Source organism: Myotis yumanensis, unplaced genomic scaffold (assembly GCF_028538775.1).
Source record: "Myotis yumanensis isolate MYYU_CA2020_CCGP unplaced genomic scaffold, mMyoYum1.0.hap1 SCAF_1, whole genome shotgun sequence".
Lineage (NCBI taxonomy): Eukaryota > Metazoa > Chordata > Mammalia > Chiroptera > Vespertilionidae > Myotis > Myotis yumanensis.
Genome location: NW_027223752.1, coordinates 36,994,475 through 37,012,195, shown reverse-complemented (window position 1 = coordinate 37,012,195; position 17,721 = coordinate 36,994,475). Strand labels below are relative to the sequence as shown.

General features: G+C 44.8%; 1 protein-coding gene across 2 annotated transcripts in view; it reads left to right on the top strand.

Moving 5' to 3' along the window:
* The window catches only part of FNTB (farnesyltransferase, CAAX box, subunit beta), a 61,274-nt gene that overhangs the window by 24,226 nt on the left and 19,327 nt on the right, over positions 1 to 17,721 (top strand). For both annotated transcript variants that reach the window (XM_070418365.1, XM_070418356.1), the window contains 5 exons: positions 570 to 661; positions 8,051 to 8,197; positions 8,292 to 8,375; positions 12,388 to 12,474; positions 16,649 to 16,778. In XM_070418365.1, the coding sequence (XP_070274466.1) occupies positions 570 to 661; positions 8,051 to 8,197; positions 8,292 to 8,375; positions 12,388 to 12,474; positions 16,649 to 16,778 (540 nt within the window). The remainder of the gene's footprint in view (positions 1 to 569; positions 662 to 8,050; positions 8,198 to 8,291; positions 8,376 to 12,387; positions 12,475 to 16,648; positions 16,779 to 17,721) is intronic.

The following is a 17,721-nucleotide window of genomic DNA, read 5'->3' as shown; positions in this document are numbered from 1 at the left end:
TCTGCCCTTTCCAGCATCTATCCAGGCACATGTACGCACGTGTGGCTCCACCTCGTCCCAGAAAAGCCAGGTCACTTGTTCTGTGTCTGGTGCCCTCTCCCTCTACAGATAACCACACGCATTCTGTATTCCAAGCATCTCAAGAATAAGAGCAGAACTGTATTCATGATTGAGCCCCCAGCACCTAATACAGTGCGTGGCACCAAGTAGGTAGTTACTAAATATTGGTTTAATCAGCGAATGAGTTAATCCAGGAAACCCCTCTCTGGGAGTCCGCCTCTCCTCGGGTCCACCCTGAGAACATAGCAGCACTTCCTGGTGCTTGAGAGGTGCTCTGCCCAGCCTTCCTCAGGTCGGTATAGTTCTTTGTCCCACTGTCCTTTCTCACACGTGGGCCTTCCAGCTGCTGGCTAAGGTCCCAAGGCAAAGGGTCCTTCATTCACTGATTGTTCGGAGGGGGCCCTCCTGCCCCTGCCAGGCTGCCAGCAGAGAGACAGACATCCCCTTGTCAGCCGTCTCTTGGGACGACTCTGAATAAGGGGTGTGTTTTCTCCCCGTCCCTGTGCCAGTGTCTGGACGCCAGCCGCCCGTGGCTCTGCTACTGGATCCTGCACAGCTTGGAACTGCTGGACGAACCCATCCCCCAGATGGTGGCGGCAGAGTGAGTCTGGCTGCGGGGACTCGAGGGTGTTCTCTGGAGCTGTGTTGTGAGTTTGGGGTGCTTTCTGTTTTGTGACTGTTTTATTGATGTTACATGAAGAACACAGACCGCTTCCAAGAAGCCCATGCTTTTCGTGACCTCCAGTAACTTCCTGAAACTCCTCCACGTTAGAAGCCTATCATAAGCTCGTGGGTAGAAAAGGGCTTTGAACTCCCAAAAGAAGGATTCTGATTTCTTCTGGGGGTTTTTCCTTTGGCTCTTGTTCTGGTCTTTGAGGAAAGGCTTCATCATCAACTCTGGGAGACACGATTCTGCCAGAAAGTACAGTATGCTTCTGTGTGTGTGTGTGTTGGGGGGTGGGGGGTGGGGTGGAGGCGGGGCATGTGCCAACCCAAGGAACAGATGCGCCCTGCCTTCCACGAACACCTCCACAGAAGCACCCCAGTGCCTGGGGATGGTGTCGCTCTTGATGGGACTGGATGTGTTGCCATCTTGGTGTGCAGATGCCATGACTCACAGTTTTCTTAAGACTTGAGAGCTAAGCAACTAAGATTCTTCCCAAACTGCTGGTGTGGATGGTGTCCTCAGGGTGGTACCTCATCCTTAGCAGCTCATCACAATTTTAAAGAAGAAGAAACTGATCATCACCCCAGTCTTGGGGATACCTGGGGAGGCGGGGCAGGCAGCCGGGAATCGGATCTCACGTCCCAGTTCTCACTGAGAGGGAGCATGTCCCCTCGGCAGCTACTTGAGATCCTCCTCGCCCCTTGGGGCTCCTGAGGGAGAGGAATCTGGGAGGGGAGGCCCCCCACAGCACACAGGGGTGTCTGTACCAGGATGGGTGGCGGCTAGCTGTGCCCCTCCCTGGCCGCAGTGCCCTGCATGAGTCACATTGTCAGGTCAGAAGAACAGAACCGCACATTGTCTCATTCATTCCGTCTTAACAATAACCTCTCATTCTTGCCTTCCTGGGCAGGGTGTCTTGTGATGAATGTGGATAGGGAAGATAATAAAGAATTAGGCCATTAACCCTTGTGATACATACGATGCTTTCTGAGGGAGAGGAGAAACATGCATTGTCTCCCTCGTCACGATGCGGCTACCAGCCTAGCTGCTTTCGAGCTCCAAGCAGGGTTGGATGCAGCTCCTGCAGTAACAGGGGTTTCATGGTCAAAGTAAAGGCCCCTGTGTTTTTGAAATACCAGTTGGGGGTTGTGGCTTGTTTGGGACGTTTCTCCCCCACACATACACAGTCAGGATTTCGGTAGGGGAATGGAGAAGTCCAGCAGGAGAGAAGGGGAAGGTAAGGGGGCCATTGCTGAGTGAAGTACAGGTGCCCCCAGCGGAGAATACGCCCCTCTGAAGTGGAAGGTCACGATAAGGGGTTCTTGGGTCGGCATCAGTTTTGCGTTTTTGTAGGTTGGTTTAGGTGAGGCTTTCCTGAGGAAGTAAGTGCCAGAACAGCTTTGTGGCGTCTGATAGGAAGAGAGGGCCCCTTTAAAGGGCTTTTGACACTGACCCATTGGAGACAACCGAAATAGTCACAATAGGGTCATGTAATTAAAACTTAAGAAATGATGGTGCAGTTTATACAATGAAATACTGTACAGCCCTTTAAAAATGAAAAGTTAACAGATGCTAGCCAGGTTGATTGTGGTGATCATTTCGCAATGTACACAAATATTAAAGTGTTACGTTGTACATCTGAAACTAACGTTATATGTCAAGTAGACCACAATAAAATTATATATATGTGTATATTTGTATATAAAATGTGTATATTTATATAGAGATGTTCATGATTTAAGTGCAAAGGTAGATTAAAAGATTTTACTTTTATAGAGTAAAAATATAGATGGATCTATGCATGGAAAAAACAGAAGGATGGATACACATGGTAGTTGTCACTTCTGGATAGTGGGGTTAAAGGTGATTTCTTTTTTTCTAAACATATTTTCATTTTCTAAAGTTTCTACATTGAATCTTCATTGTTTTATGATTAATGTTTTAAACCTGAAAGCTGATTTCAAGAACAACTTGATATTGAATGGCTGAGAGTTTCTGCTCCATGACTGCCTTAAAAGCTTACCTGTGGTTCTGTGGAGCCCTGACTTAACACACCTTTAAAGATTTACTTAGAGCCTTGGCCAGGTGGCTCTGTGGGTTGGAGCATCGTCCGTTACACCAAAAGGTTGTGGGATCAATTCCCTGTCAAAGCACATACCTAGGTTGCGGGTTCCATGCCAGGTCGGGGAGCATCTGGGCACCAACTGATAAAGGTTTCTCTCTCACATCGATGCCTCTCTTTCTCTCTCTCTAAAAATCAATAAAAATGTATCCTCGGGTGCTGATAATATGAACAGAGCCCCAGTAGCTCTGACCTATAAGGAAAGCAGTTTTTAGTAAGATACAGAGAAATCTTAATGACTTCTCTAAAAATACAGGGATTTGTTTTTTTAGACTACCTGATATAGGATATTGCCTTTTTATTTATTTTTTGCACAAGGAAAAGAAATGCTTTGAAAATGGGGACAGGTTTTTTTTTTCTTCTTCTTCTTCTTCATACAAATATTAAGGTGACCTAGAGGCTGAGTTTCGCTCTGGAATTTTATTATTTCCTGCCCTCTTTTCTCCCCACTCCCTCATCTAGTCTCTCTCTCTCTCTCTCTCTTTCTCTCTCTCTCTCTCTCTCTCTCTCTCCTCTCTTTCCTATTTGGTTCACTGTTGTGACTCTATTTGTCTAGGGAACAAAATGCCATGCTGAGTTCCCTCTAGTGGACAAAATCACTTTTGTCAGCTGCTGTGACTGCTGATCGAAGCCAACAAGGCCGTTTTTTTTTTTTGCTGCTGGTGTCAGACCCCTCAGGAGCAATATATTCATAGGTAGGAAGTTAGCTTGCCTCTCTTAAGAGATTGTACCCACACATGTAGACGTGTTTACCTAAAGTAAATTAATATTTTGGAACCAGACTAAAGACATTTGCTTTGTCCGTGACTTTAGCACTGAAGGAAGCAGCCTTTACGGAGAACCCCACGCTTTGGTATTGAAAGCCGCGTTCACGAAGGGCACGGACCAAATGAAGACCGCAGGGGACCGCCGCACTGTTCAGTTAGGCTTTTAGCTTCTGTAAGATCTCAAAATCGTCTTTAACTTAACAATCGTTTTAGGACTTCTTGCTTATAACATTTTTCCAAAGATTAAATTTACATCTTCACGTATTGGTAAATAACTCCTTAAATATCTTTTCCTTTTAATTCTTAAGTTTAAATCTGATTTGTTTCTTTTCCTTTTCGTAAGGACACCTCATCTGTCTTCTGAGCATTTTGTTTTTGGCCAGCAGCACCAGGCATCTAGGGGGTGGAGGCTGCTAACCGTCCTCCCCAGGACAGTCCCCACAACCAGGAATTATCCCGCCCAGTATGTCGTCACGCCAAGGTGGGGAAGCCCTGCTGTCAAATAACCACCTTCAGACCTGACCACACACCAAACTGCAGACCCAGAGGACTGCCGGCTCCCGGTGCAGAGTCAGAGGACCTGCCCCCCTCTGCTGGCTCCCCCGGCCCGGCTCCCGGGCCATCTAGGGAGCTGCTGCCCCTCACCTGTTCGTTGCTGCCTCTCCCCAGGGCAGGAGTTCTCCTCTCCCTCGCCGCGTGGAGCTGAAGCTGTTTGACAGCTTGACATTTGAAGGACTTGGCACTAGAAGGAGCTTGATGTCCACTCCTTCCTCTTGCATTTGCATCTGCTCCTGGGCCGTTCTGCTCAAGGGTGACTGTTCCTGTTTCCAAAGCTATAATCTTTGTAACTTATTCTAGACCTGCCATCCGTCTGTTGTCCCTTACTCCGGTGCTGCAGTTTTTCTTACATCTAACCTAAAATCTTGCTGCAAATGAGCTTCCATATTTGTTTATTGACCAGAAAGTTTGTATAATTACCCTTGATGTTTCTGAGGTATGTGGCAGGGTAGCTTTCTACTGTGGTTGCCTGTAATATTAAGCCTTTTAATCATTTTTATATTTAGCCACGTTTACAACTCTAATCTGAACTCCCTTTGAGTTGGAAAATGGAGGCTTGAGTCAGATACAGTTCTGACCAATAATGTTTTTAACTGGCATTTTTGTTTTTGTTCACAACTCATGGACTCTATCATCTGGTCCTTTTTCTGCTATATTCCTAGTCCTTTCCCGTCTTATATTTATACACTTTACTCATCCCCCACTCCTGCCGTCCCCTAAATACATATATTACTACTTGCACGTATTTCATTTGTTTTATTCTTATTGGCTTCTGATTTTTTTGTGTGTGTTTTATTTTTTTGTTAATCCTCACCTGAGGATATTTTTTCCATTGATTTTTAGAGAGAGTGGAAGGGAGGGGTAGCGACAGAGAGAAACATGGATATGAGAGAGACACGCCAATTGGGTGCCTCCTGCACTCAGGGATTGAACCTGGGACCCTTCAGTCCTAGGGCTGACGCTCTAACCACTGAGCAAACAGGCTAGGGCTGTGTATTCTTTACTAGCTCTCCAGTGATTCTGATACACACATTTTGAGATTGAAAATCCCTGATCTAGAAGATAGTTTCCCACTTTGTTGGTAATTGTCACGGAATCTGGAGTGAAATGCCTTGCTGATTTGAAATCGAATTGATCCACTAGATCTTTTAGTTGTATGACTAAATGAATGATTTGTGAATAATTGTTTTCCACAAAGTGTTAGTTGGTGAATTTCTGGCTCATAGGGATAAGTTTTCCTCCCCCTTTTGATAAAGTATCATTCACATTTTGGTTTTTAGATTTGCTAAGGATTCTGCTGATGACAGCTGGTAGCTTCATGGCCAGGTTGCCAGTTCCTTGAGGGGCAGGCTTCTGGATCAGAATGTTCTGTAATGCGGAAGTGGCCGAGAGTCAAGCAAAGCCCAACCCCTGTGCCCCAGCACAGCCCCAGGGACAGTCAGACGCAGCCCGTCAGCTGATGGAGGTTGGCATGGAGGGATGGCTTAGAGGTGTCTGGTACATTCCGATCCTGGCTCATTCCAGACTTCAGGCTGCAGGGTCAGGAGGGTTGCACTGGCATGATTCTCTCTTGGGAGCTGGGGAAGGGAATGGGTAACTAGGTGACTCTTTTTGTCCTCTTGAACGTGCTAAGTTTTTATAGCAACTAAAACCTTTTGTGACATAGAATACTTTTTATATGCGAGCGCAGCCAGCCTTCGTTGGGACATGTGTTTATTAGCTATATGCTTCAGGGAAATGCTGCAGAAATTAAGAATGGTCTGGAAAATATGTTAGGAACAAACTCATTTTCTCTATGAAAAGTAATTGCTATCAACAACATGCCGCAAAGCTGTCTTCTTTCTCTGATTATCAACTCCAGTTTCGATCCTTTTGTTTCTTACAGTAAAATTTTAGGGGCAAATGGAATTTATTGTGTATTGTTTTTGACCTATGACGATTTCAGGACTCCACTAGCGAGTCAGCCGAATTTGCTATTGCTGTCCCAGCCCAGTTAACGGGAGATCTGAAATCAAATATGTTGAGGAAAAGCAACAATAAACTGAGTCTCGGTGGAGAGGAGCTGGACTCCATGAGGTCTCTCTGGCAGCCGTCGATAAGAAAGGATGATATGAAAACCTGGAGAAGGCTGCCTGAGCACTGGGAGGACACAGATCTGCAGTTTGTTCCCTTAAACCAGCGGTTCTCAACCTGTGGGTCGCGATGCCTTTGAGGGTCAAACGACCCTTTCACAGGGGTCGCCTAAGACCATCAGAAAACACATATATCATTACATATTGTTGTTGTTTTTTTCACATCTTTATTGATTTCAGAGAGAATGGGAAAGGGAAAGAAAGAGAGAAACATCAATGATGAGAGAGAATCATTGATTGGCTGCCTCCTGCATGTCCCCTCCTGGGGATCAAGCCTGCAACCCAGGCATGTGCCCTTGACTGGAATCGAACTTGGGACCCTTCAGTCCGCAGGCTGACGCTCTATCCACTGAGCCAAACCAGTTAGGGCTACATATTGTTTTTGTGATTAATCACTATACTTTAATTATGTTCAATTTGTAACAATGAAAATACATCCTGCATATCAGATATTTACATTACAATTCCTAACAGTAGCAAAATTACAGTTATGAAGTAGCAACAAAAATAATTTTATGGTTGGGGATCACCACAGCATGAGGAACTGTATTAAAGGGTCGCGGCATTAGGAAGGTTGAGAACCACTGCCTTAAACAGGCCCGTCCTCGGAGGAAGCCTGTGACCCCAGCTGAGTCATGGGGAAAGGACTTGATAACCAGGACTTTCCTGGGGCTCCTCCTTCTGGTGAACCTCAAAGGACCTTGGCCAGATAGAGGCTTTATGGGTTTCACCTGAAACAAGAATGAAACTTCTGGGCAAACCGACGCCAGGTTTGGAGGCAGGAGCTTGACGGCCAGCCCTCACTAGACAGCTTCTGTTGGTGAGGGAACCGGAGCCTGTGGGATTGATGTGAAAACTCTGCTGAACCCACAGACCGGGGTGCGTTCTGTGGCCTGAGTCAGCGGAACACACAGGTTTCCACCACTGGGGTGCACGGTTCTCCTAACCATGGCGCAGACTCCACAAAAGCTTGTTCCTTGTCAGTTAAAGGAATAACAGTCAGCAGCCCACTGGGGCTTAGGTGGCAGTGGGAATGAGCAGGCATCTCTTTGGATATTCTTGGGGGGCCTCGGTGGGGGATCCTGACCTGGGTGCTCAGTGTGGACAGGAGCAGGAGAGCACCAGCATGAAAAGGTGGGAAGGATGTGGTCAGGAAGCGTGGCAGTCCCCCCAGCTCCGTGAGAGGCTGTTCCTTTCTGCCCAGCCTATGTTCTTCCTTCATGAATAGGCCAGTGCTTCAATGTAAAACGCAGATGGGAGGGCACACAATACTGATGATGGCAGGGTAAGAGTTAGGCCTTTTGTAAGGTTTAACTATGTTTTGTTTTATTTTATCTATTTTATATTTTATCTTATTCTATTCTATTTTATTTTGTAATCCTCACCAGAGGACATGTTTGGGGCAGGGTGTGGGAGGGTGGGGGGGGGGAGAGGAACATCAGTGTGAGAGAGAAACATCAACTGGCTGCCTTCTGTACATGCCCTGACCGGGGACTAAATCTGCAACCCAGGTATGTGCCCAGACTGGGAATTGAACCCATAGCCTTTTGGTGCACAGGACGATGCTCAACCAACTGAGCCACACTGGCTGGAGGGTTTAACTATTTTAAATATAAATTCAATAAGTGGGAGGAGAGTTTTTTGGTTTATTTTTCCTCTTTTGGAAAGGCATGGGTCTGGTAGAATTTGGTGTTTTGAAATGAATGCTCTCTGACTTTGCTTTCCCCTTTGGCTGTGTACCTAGTGTGTGTCACTTCCTGGAGCTGTGTCAAAGCCCAGATGGTGGCTTTGGAGGGGGCCCTGGCCAGTACCCACACCTTGCACCCACATATGCAGCAGTCAACGCGCTATGCATCATTGGCACCGAGGAGGCCTATGACGTCATTAACAGGTACAGCCAAAGCCAGCAGTGATGGGAGGGCTCCCTGCGGGCGGACACTGCGCTGACCATTGCCCTCTCCTGCCCTCTCCCATTCCTTCCTCAGAGAGAAGCTTCTGCAGTACTTGTATTCTCTGAAGCAACCTGACGGCTCTTTTCTCATGCACGTTGGAGGTGAGGTGGATGTGAGGTGAGTGGGCCTTTCTCAGGCTGCTGCATCCGTAGGTTCCAGAGCTCACCTGCCACGAGAGATGCCAAGCCCAAGGACCAACATGGCGAAGCTGCTGCTTTGTCACAGACTGACACGCAGAATGACGTGCGGGTGACACGGTATCACAATCACAGATGATACCGTTGTCTTCAGTCGACTTCTTTTATGTAAATATCAAAATAGGAGCAAGACAGAAACAAAATCAACTGCTTATTTTAAAAGTTAAAAATACATCGATTTGGTATAATATACCATTATATGTAATAACCATATAGCGTCATACAATCTTCCATCTCTCTGGGATAGAAGGGAGAAAAATGCCCAGAAAGGACTTAGTAAATATTTTTGCATGGATTTGATGAAATCATGACAATGTTTAACCCCTGAGCGGGAACTGCTCCGGGAGATGCAGAAACCCTGACGGGCCAGTGGAGTGAAGTGAAATAGACTTGCATTAACTGATTGGAACCAATTGGTGCAAAATGATTATTTAACTCAAGAATTGCCTGATGTACGTAGCAAGCAGCTTACTCACCTGGCAGGTGATTGCTCATAAGCATGTAGAGAATTCACTGAGCACATCATTTCTCAGCGGCAGCGTGTCATTGAGATTGTATACCCAGGTCTCATGACTTAGTCTGAGAAATGCATTTTTATGAGGTTTCTATTCCAAAGCCATCTTATTGCCTATTTGTAAATATGTTTGCTTCTACACGAGTTGATTAATACTCTGGCTTTAACCACTGGCTTGACAGTAGCTGGGGAGGAAAAAGCATGCCAGTGGTGGAGCGTAAACTACATCCGGATAAAGCAGGCAGCCGGGCTGTGGAGGCCTTTAGTAAAGGGTTTTCTTCTCTCTGTCACCTGTCTGTTCCAACCAAAAGAGCAGCTTGTGTACCTACCTGGAAAGCTGTTTCTACTCATGTCACTTCCGACCCTGGGTGTGTGTTTTCCCTCATATGAAACAGTTCTGACATGGACGACCCAGTTAGGACAGATGCCACAGGTGAAGGGCTCAGCCGCACAAGGCTCAGCCACCACTTCCACCGCCAATCACAAGTATTTTGTCCCCAGGTTACCCATACTCTTGCCCGTCTTGGCTGTAAATTGGGGGGTTCCCTTGATGCCCTCCTTAGATTCCATAATTTGCTAGAATAGCTCACAGAACTCCGGGAAACCCTTGACTATTGCTGGCACATTCGAAAGGAAACTATAAAGGCTACACATGAACAGCCAGATGAAGAGGTATATAGGGCGATGTCTGGAAGGTTCAGAGCAGGGAGCTTCTGTCCCCATGAAGTTGGGGTGTGCCACCCCCTGGCAGGCACGTGATGTGTTTGATCACCCAGAAGCTCCCCAAACCCCTTCATTTAGGCTTTTTATGGGGGTTCCATTCGGTAGGCATGGCTGATGAAACCATTGGCTATTGGTGCTTAATCCAGTCTCCAGCCCCTTTCCTCTGTAAGTTCCAACCTTCTCATCGCCTAGTTCCTTCCCTTCCTCCGGGAGTCCCCTCAGGTGTGGCTGAATGGGGCTTGTTATAAGTCACAGAAGACGGTCCTATCACACCTGTCACTCAGACTATGCCAAGGGCTGAAGGAGCTCTGTGCCAGGAACTGGGGAGAAGACCAAATAGCTTTGCTATACCACAAGATGTCAGTATCATTGTTAAAGAGACACTGAGGCACATTAAACAACTTTAAGAGTTTATTTGAGCAAAAATCTATTTGAATTAGGCAGCACCCAATCTAGCAAACAGCAAGGAGCTCCAAGGAGCTGCACAAGGTGACAGCTTTTATAGGCAGAAGGGGTCAGGGCCACGGAAGGTCCGCCAGGCAGGAAGCAGGTTGGTTATTGCAAGGTTACTTTCCTTTAGAGCTGGCAGGATTGTATCAGGCAGATGACCCAACTAGTACTGATCAGGCGGCTCCTGATTGATGGTGTAAGATGCCATTTTTGGGAGAGCTGAAACTAAGTATTGGTTTAGCATAGGTGACTCCATTTGGGGCCTCTGACCTCGTTTCTGACACTGTGTAGGCCAACAAAGCCAATATGACTATTGAAGAAAAGCAGTACAGCATTGTGTTGATACTTCTTAAGGAAAAGTTAAAAGATATTTTTTCCCTTCAAAGTCACTACATTTTCATTCCTGTTTTGAAGACATTCCAATCAACTAAGCAGTCTTGAAATTTAACTTTCTAAAACTCCCCGCGATTATTAGGCAAAAGCAAACAAACCCTGGCAAGATCGCTTTGGCATTTTATCCCCTACCTAGGAGACAGAGCATCGAGTGTGTTCCAGAAAGAAGTTCCGCATTGCTAAAGCGTAGGGGCCCTGTGGGGCAGTGGGAGGACGGGGGCTGGAAGGGCCGGCGGGGACAGGTGAGGGGCCCTGAAGTCTTCGGAAGCCCGGAGTTTATTTTAAGGGCAGTGGGAAGCTACTGACACATTGTAAGTAGGGAGTGATGTGATCCATACGTTATTAGTTCCCCAGGTGTAATGAGTAGGTTGTAGTATTTTAGCAAAAAGTCTTCCGGTTTCAGGGCTGGAGGGAGGAAGACCGGACAGGAGACTGTCTTGGGTTTGGGTGAGAGCGGAGTGGATGGAGAGCAGTGGACACATTTGAGAGATGTGATGGCTGGATGGAGGGAGAGAGGAAGAAACGGCACCAGAAAGATGTATTCTGCTCCCTCTCCGTCTCCATGTGAGAGCCAGGACTAGCGAGGGGCTCCTGGCATCCCTTCTCGGTTCTTCCGTTTGGGAGAGGCGGGCTGCGATTCTGGCTGCCTCCCTGCCTCTGCAGTTACATTAGGATTCAAAAGCAAATGCTCCGGAACCCCTCTGAGAGGCTCGAGGCCTGAAGGAAATTAGATCAGACCTTCGAAGTTAGCCCTTGGTAGACGATAATGTTTGGCACACAGGACCCAGAAGCTTCTGGTGCCTGCTGGCATAGCTCAGCCTCTGCGTGCCTTTGGCCGGCGTGAGCGGGCTGATAAAAATGCTTGCAGGATAATAATGCTTGCAGCTTCTGCAGAGATCTCTTTGCAACACCTCAGTCAGTTTGACTTATTATTGTGAATAATATGGAGACTAGACCTTTCTCATTCTTCCCGTTTATCCCTTCTTAGGAGGCCTTGGGAAAAGGGGTTGTAAGCAGAATTAGAATTTTTGTCTTCCACATAAAATGGAGTGGAGATGCGGGCTATTTGAAAAGGCAGTAGGAGGGAAGAACAGACAGTTTGTAGACATGTTCCATAATAGAAGGCGAAACTGGAGTAAATGTGTCCCAAGGAGAATTGGGGCTGGCAGAATTATTATTCAAATAAAGCAGGATAACATCAAAAAAATTAAAAGGTGTGCTCTTTCTTTTTGATTTAGAAGTGTGTGTGCACATGTGTGTATGTACTGGTTGGTGCTTGAAATCAAAGGTGTTTTTTTTTTTTTTCTCTCTCTCTGGAGGCCCAAGGAATGTATCTGAGTGGGCCCATCCATTCCTCTCTAATCTAAGCAGCCACCAAGGTCTGGTGCCCTGCATTGCAATGTGTTTGTTGCAGAAAAATAATACAGTTCAGCTTTAACGTGTCCATGCCACAGACAGACGGAAATCCTGGCTCTAAAACAATACTGACATCTGAATGAGTGAGCATATCAGGAATGCCTGAATGACACCAGGGAATTTTGGAGCAAAATTCACTTTTGACATGAGTTGAGATGGCTGTTATTTCCTCTGATGTCGAGTTGACCATGTGGAGGTCGGGAGAATAGAATGTCATGTTCTTTCACGGGAGCCATGCTGTGAGCAACTCTATCCAAACAGAATGTCAACCCTCTCAGCTGGAGACCCAGGAGGACTGACCCTGTGCCAAGGGTGAGGACAGGAGGTGATTACAGCTTACCAGGCAAAGAGAACCATCTGCCCAAGAAGTTCAGGGAGCCTTATTTAGGCTCTTCCACACAGCTTAACGCTTCCCCCTCTATTTCTGTCCCTGCAGAAGTGCGTACTGTGCCGCCTCCGTAGCCTCCCTGACCAACATCATCACTCCAGACCTCTTTGCAGGCACTGCTGAATGGATAGCAAGGTGAGAGAAGCTGGGATTTGTCCTGGCCCCTTAGACAGCAGGTGGTCAAAGGACTCCTGAAAACTAAAGGCAATGAAAAAAGACTGGAAGGAAGAGTAAAATGACAAGAGATCCATTAGGGTTGTAGCATGGTGCATTTAAAAATTACTTTAAAAGTTTTCTTTTCCCCCAAATTTCTTTGATGTTGTATTCCAGTTTAGATTGGCAAAGATCAAAAACTTGGTTAGACAGTAATGGTGGGAGTTCAAATGGGTTTATCCAGTTGGAAAGCAATTTGGTAATATCTCAAAGTAGCCCTTGCTGATGACCTAGTGATTCCACTCCCGCAGAAACTCTCACTCAGATGCATGAAAGAGACAAACATAGGTCTTGTTTATAACAGCAAAAAGCTGGAAACAGGTTAAATGGTAGTAAGTACGAGATGGAGAAGTAATTTTTGTACAGGCACATTGGAATATAATATAGCCGTCAAAATGAATGAACGAGAGCTGCATGTATCAGTGTGGACAAATCTCAAAAACAGTGTTGAATAAAAAGGGGGGGAGGATGTTAAAACATGCCAATCAGGATATTTACTTAAAATTTTAAAATATGGCCGAAACCGGTTTGGCTCAGTGGATAGAGCGTCGGCCTGCGGACTGAAAGGTCCCAGGTTCGATTCCGGTCAAGGGCATGTACCTGGGTTGCGGGCACATCCCCAGTGGGAGATGTGCAGGAGGCAGCTGGTCGATGTTTCTCTCTCATCGATGTTCTAACTCTCTATCTCTCTCCCTTCCTCTCTGTAAAAAATCAATAAAATATATTTAAATAAAACCCTTAACCTTAAAAAAAAAATATTCAAAATTAACAAAAACAATAAATATTTAAAAAAAAATTTTAAAATATGCAAAACAATTCTATATTGTTTATGGGAAGAATCACATGCAATAATGTAAAAACATGCATGGGAGCCCTGGCCGGTGTGGCTCAGTTGGTTGGGCATCGTACCACGCATTGAAAGGTTGCCAGTTTGATTCCCGGTCCGGGCACCTGCCTGGATTGAGGGCTCCCGGGTAGGGGGCATGCAGGAGGCAACTGATCAAAATTTCACTCTCACATTGATTTTCCTCTATCCCTTCCCCTTCCTCTCTCTCTAACAAAATAAATTTAAAAATCGTTTTTATAAGTTATTTAAAAAACACATGCATGGGAAAGTTAAACAGCAAATTCAGGACGGTGGTTACATTTGGGGAGAGAGTAAAGGAAATGAAGTCAGGGGAGGTCTGCACATCTCCACGGAAGACTTCAACTATATCTAATTGTTTATTTCTTTAAAATATTTTTTAAAAACCCTGAAATGTACATGGGTAAATTAAAGGTAGGTATTAGATACATATATGTTCCCTATATTATTTCCTATACTTTCCTGGCTGCTTCAAATATTTCATCATTAAAAAATAGAAAACAAACCCTAGCCAGTTTGGCTCAGTGGATAGAGGGTTGGCCTGTGAACTGAAGGGTCCTGGTTGATTCTGGTCAAGGGCACATGCCTAGGTTGCAAGGGGCATGCAGGAGGCAACTGATCAATGATTCTCTCTCATCATTGATATTTCTATCTCTCCTTCTCCCTTTCTTTCTGAAATTAATAAAAATATATTTAAAAAAAAAGAAAACAAAAGGTATAGTAGATACATGTGTATATTATAGAAAGATATCCAAACTGTATTTTTTTTAATATTTCTATTTTTATCAAAGTAATACTTATTACTATGAAAATATAAGTTATAGCTAAATCAGATGATGTACTATGATACTATTTATTTTTTTTTGTAAAACTTTTATTTTCTTAGAATGAATCATTACTTCTTTTTAAAAATGTATGTACCATGAATTCATCCCCCCAAATTACTCTCAATGCGGTCAAGATAATGTATCCATTCCCGTGTGTATGTGTGTGTGTGTGTGTGTGTGTGTGTATTTGTGTACGTGTGCGCACGTGTGTGTTTTAGTTATCCCACCTGGAGCCCTCTGCCCTCCTGCTTCTGTCTGGACAGATTGCTCTCAGCTTGCACACAGCGGGCATCCACCAGCTTCGTTTCAGCTTCGTTTCAGTGAAATTCACTTCACTCCTCTCCTTTGTCGAAGCCCTGCCCTCCTTCCTCTTGGTTTACTAACTCATTTAATGAAGCACATACTCCAATAAATCTTCCAAAAGAGCAATTGGTGACACATTTTTTTAAAAGTTTTAAATTTATTGGGGTGACATTGGTTATGGTGATACATTTTTTAAAATACATATTTTTATTGATTTCAGAGTGGAAGGGAGAGGGAGAGATAGAAACATCAATGATGAGAGGGAATCATTGATCGGCTGCCTCCTGCACATCCCTCACTGGGGAATGAGCTCGAAACCCAGGCATGTGCCCTGACCGGGATTCAAACTGTGACTTCCTGATTCATAGGCCGATGCTCAACCACTGAGCCACACCAGCCAGGCGGTGATACACGTTGTAAGATTTTACATATATCTATTCTAGTCTCACATTTGATTAGTAGTTTATTTGGTTGGAGATTTCTAAGTTGAAAACTATAAATTGTATTCCTTTAGAATTTTTAAGTATTGTTCCATTATCTTCTGGCTCCCAGTGTCATTGTTAAAAAAGTTGATAGTAATAATAGCCAACATTTACTGAGGGCTTGGTATGTAATAATAGTGGAGTAGTTTAGGGATTGAGAGTATAGGCTTTTGAGTTAGAGTGCCTGGGTTTGGTTATTTTTATACTTTCTGTTGCTCAGTTGGAATTTTTTATTCATTACAAGTATATTTTTCTTCACTTCACTGAAATAAATATATAATTATAATACCTGCTTCAAAATCCTTCTCTGATAATTTTAATATCAGGGTGTCTTTGAGTAAGTATGTCATATTTTCCTGATTCTACATATGTCAAGTACTTCTATAGCCTTTGAAATGACTGTGTAGTATTCTGTTGTACAGATACACCAGGATTTATATAATTAGTCCCTTACTGTTGAGCTCCTGTGCTGACGCTAATATTTTATGGTTATGAATGGGAATATAGTAAACATTCTTATAATCTGATCTTTGGAAACACTCTTATTTTATAGGATTAATTACTAGAAATGACCCTGTATTTCTGGGCCAAAGATTATGCATGTTTTAATGCCTAGAAAATACACTCTTAATATATAGTCTAACCTCAAATTATAATAATAGTAATAATAATAAATGAGTAATTTGGATACATAAGAAACCATAAATTAAAAAATAAGTTATTGTGGCCCTAACTGGTTTGGCTCAGTGGCTAGCCCAGGGGTGGGCAAACTTTTTGACTCGAGGGCCACAATGGGTTCTTAAACTGGACCGGAGGGCCGGAACAAAAGCATGGATGGAGTGTTTGTGTGAACTAATATAAATTCAAAGTAAACATCATTACATAAAAGGGTACGGTCTTTTTTTTTTTAGTTTTATTCATTTCAAACGGGCCGGATCCGGCCCGCGGGCCATAGTTTGCTCACGGCTGGGCTAGAGTATCAGCCTGTGGACCGAAGGGGTTTGGGTTTGATTCTGGTCAAGGGCATGTACCTTGGCTGCAAGCTCCTCCCTAGCCCAGGCCCTGGTTCGGGCTCGTGCAGGAGGCAGCCAATCGATGTGTTTCTCTCAGATCAATATTTCTATCTTTTCCTCTCTCTTCCACTCTCTTTAAAAATCAATGGAAAAATATCCTTGGGTGAGGATTTTTAAAAAATAATAAAAACAATAAAAAAAAAAGTTATTTTAGGTAGTTATAAAGGCATACATGTTTACTATGGAAACTCTTGAAAATACAGAAGAATAGGAAAAATATTAGCAATAGAGCTGTACTAAAAGATAACCAGAATTAGCAATTATTTTTCAATTTTATAACTTTTTTCCAAAAAGTAATGCTTTGAGGTGCTGTGTTTGTTACATAAGTAGACTATTTCTGAGTTTCCTTTTTTTGGTGGTGGTGGGGGGAGGCATTTCCAAAAGTTAATTAGGTGACATCTTTCTACTCATGGTTGTGGTTTATGCCTTAATGTGAGTGAACACATTCTTTGCCTCCCAGGGTCCTACATTTATGCCCATCCACTCAGCCCGGCCTCTCATTGGTTGACACTGACCCCTTAATCTCCTTTCTCAATCTTCTCCCAGGTGTCAGAATTGGGAAGGTGGCATTGGTGGGGTGCCAGGGATGGAAGCCCACGGAGGCTACACTTTCTGTGGCCTGGCCGCACTGGTCATCCTGAAGAAGGAACGTTCCTTAAACTTGAAGAACTTATTGGTAAGTGTCTGTTGATCCATCTTCCTCCCAGGCCCCCAGGCCCCAGTGTTGTGTCCACTCAGACAGGCTTGTGGGAGGGTCTGGCTCTGGGAGGGCGGATAGCTCCTGCCTTGAGCTCGTGAACCAGAAGTGCTGTAAAGCAAGTATGTCAAACTCGCGGCCCAAGGGCCGCATGCCTCATTTATTTGGCCCTTTGAGTTTGACATGCTTGCTGTAAAGCTTTAGATAGAGTTGCTAGAGTGCTCACGCTGCTCTGAGGAAGTGGAAAGAGTGGACAGCTGCTCTCAGTTCCATCTCCCTTCTGCCTGCCCGCCCGTCTTCCTGCTCTGAACTTTCTACATGGTGTGTTAGGCCAACTCCAGCGTTTTCTTGAGTCCCTCAGACATCTGGGATGAGCCAGAGTACCTTCCCCAGACTTCCAAGAAAAACGTAGCTTCAGTCTCTTAAAATTAGGGGTTATCATGAGTCTTAGAATATCCCACGAGAAGAATTTATGAGAAGCTTTGAGGCATCTCGAAGCCAAGCTTTTATTACCTACCACGCTATGTGAACACTCAGTCACCAAATTTAAATTTGCTGGGCAGAGCTGGGTAATTGCATTGAGCAGGTGGCCCACACATTTATATCTGGACTCCAAGCTCCTGACCAATATTCAGAATGAACTCGGAAAACAGTCAGCTTCAAGGAGCCACTAGATTATAGTTAAATTATCATTGGAGGCCTTGTGCACAAACTCACACACCCACAGCCACCCAGGAGATGTCTTGGGGAAGCGTCTTCTCTCTGATCATGACCTTACAGCAAACCGCTGCAATTGACAGTCATCTTTTCTCCCCAAGTTCGTATGTCAGGCTCCTATCGTGGGAGTTGTCGTGAGACCCATCAAGAGCTTCCTGGAGACTCTCTGTCATACTCTGTAGGGAGATGACCGGCAGCGTTTTGT